General features: G+C 56.4%; 1 protein-coding gene across 1 annotated transcript; it reads left to right on the forward strand.

Moving 5' to 3' along the window:
• Positions 1-205: 205 nt before the first annotated feature.
• LOC107302308 (HLA class II histocompatibility antigen, DRB1-4 beta chain-like) lies at positions 206-682 on the forward strand (the record flags this gene model as incomplete). Its single annotated transcript, XM_015831405.1, has 2 exons — positions 206-290; positions 410-682. Coding segments are annotated over 2 exons (358 nt in total), but the record flags the coding sequence as incomplete, so codon positions are not given.
• Positions 683-1,116: the final 434 nt, after the last annotated feature.

The following is a 1,116-nucleotide window of genomic DNA, read 5'->3' on the forward strand; positions in this document are numbered from 1 at the left end:
TGTGATGCCCAAGAACAAAGGACTGACCCAGGCTAGTGTCCAGGGATGCCCTTTTGAAGCTCCGCCCCTGACCCTAACCCCTCCCCCTGACCTGTTACATAGGAATACATAGAGTTATACAAGATACATGGATCTATGTGATCCAGAACAGGGGGTCCCTCAGGAAGCTCTTTCCCTCCTCCCTCCTTTCCCTCCCCCCCTCCAGACCCCCAAGAAGGGGGAATCTCGCTGGGACCGACGGTTCCCCATCCCTCCTCCAGGGGGCGCCTTCCGGCAGTCCCTCACAGCAGGTCTCCCATCACTCCGCCTTCCCGTCGCTCCGCCCCTCCTGTAGTAGCCTCTGGGAACCATGGGCCCTGGAGTCCCTCCTGAGGGCTTTCTTCTTTCTGCTCCACCCCTCCCCCCGCAGCTCATTTCCTCCTCCAGGAGAAGGCCGAGTGCCATTTCTTCAACGGGACGCAGCGGGTGCGGTTCCTGGAGCGGCACTTCTACGACCGGCAGGAGATCGACTACTTCGACAGCGACCTCAGGAAATATGTGGCCGTCACTCCGTTGGGGCAGCCCTTTGTGGACAACTGGAACAGCGATAAGGTCATCATGCAGATCAAGAGGGCCGAAGTGGATTCCTTCTGCCGACACAACTACGAGGGTCTCCAGAGAGATTCCGTGGTTGGCCGGAGAGGTGAGTGCGGGAGGGGGAGTTCCATGGGGGGGAATGCCGGGACCCCCCTTTTTTCATTTCATTTATTAGGACTCTCCCGGATACAGATTTGCCCCTTATCTATTCTGTGCTCTCCGATCTACAAAATTTATTCATTGGTATTTATTGATATTTATTGATACTGCTAATCCCTTCACCTCCCTCAAAGCAGAGCTCTGGGTGGGGTAGGATATAACATAGGGGGCGAATTTTATAATATAGGGGGCGAATTTTTGGCCCCCTCAGAGAGGGCGCGCAATCTGGGAGTCCTCCTGGATCCACGGCTGACACTGGAAGATCATTTGTCGGCCGTGACCAGGGGGGCGTTTTATCAGGTGCGCCTGATCTACCAGTTGCGCCCCTTTCTGGACCGGGACGCTTTGCGCACAGTCACTCAGGCTCTCGTCACCTCTCGC

The sequence above is a fragment of the Protobothrops mucrosquamatus genome, unplaced genomic scaffold, assembly GCF_001527695.2.
Source record: "Protobothrops mucrosquamatus isolate PMUCROS unplaced genomic scaffold, P.Mucros_1.0 scaffold46605, whole genome shotgun sequence".
In the NCBI taxonomy this organism is placed as follows: Eukaryota; Metazoa; Chordata; class Lepidosauria; order Squamata; family Viperidae; genus Protobothrops; species Protobothrops mucrosquamatus.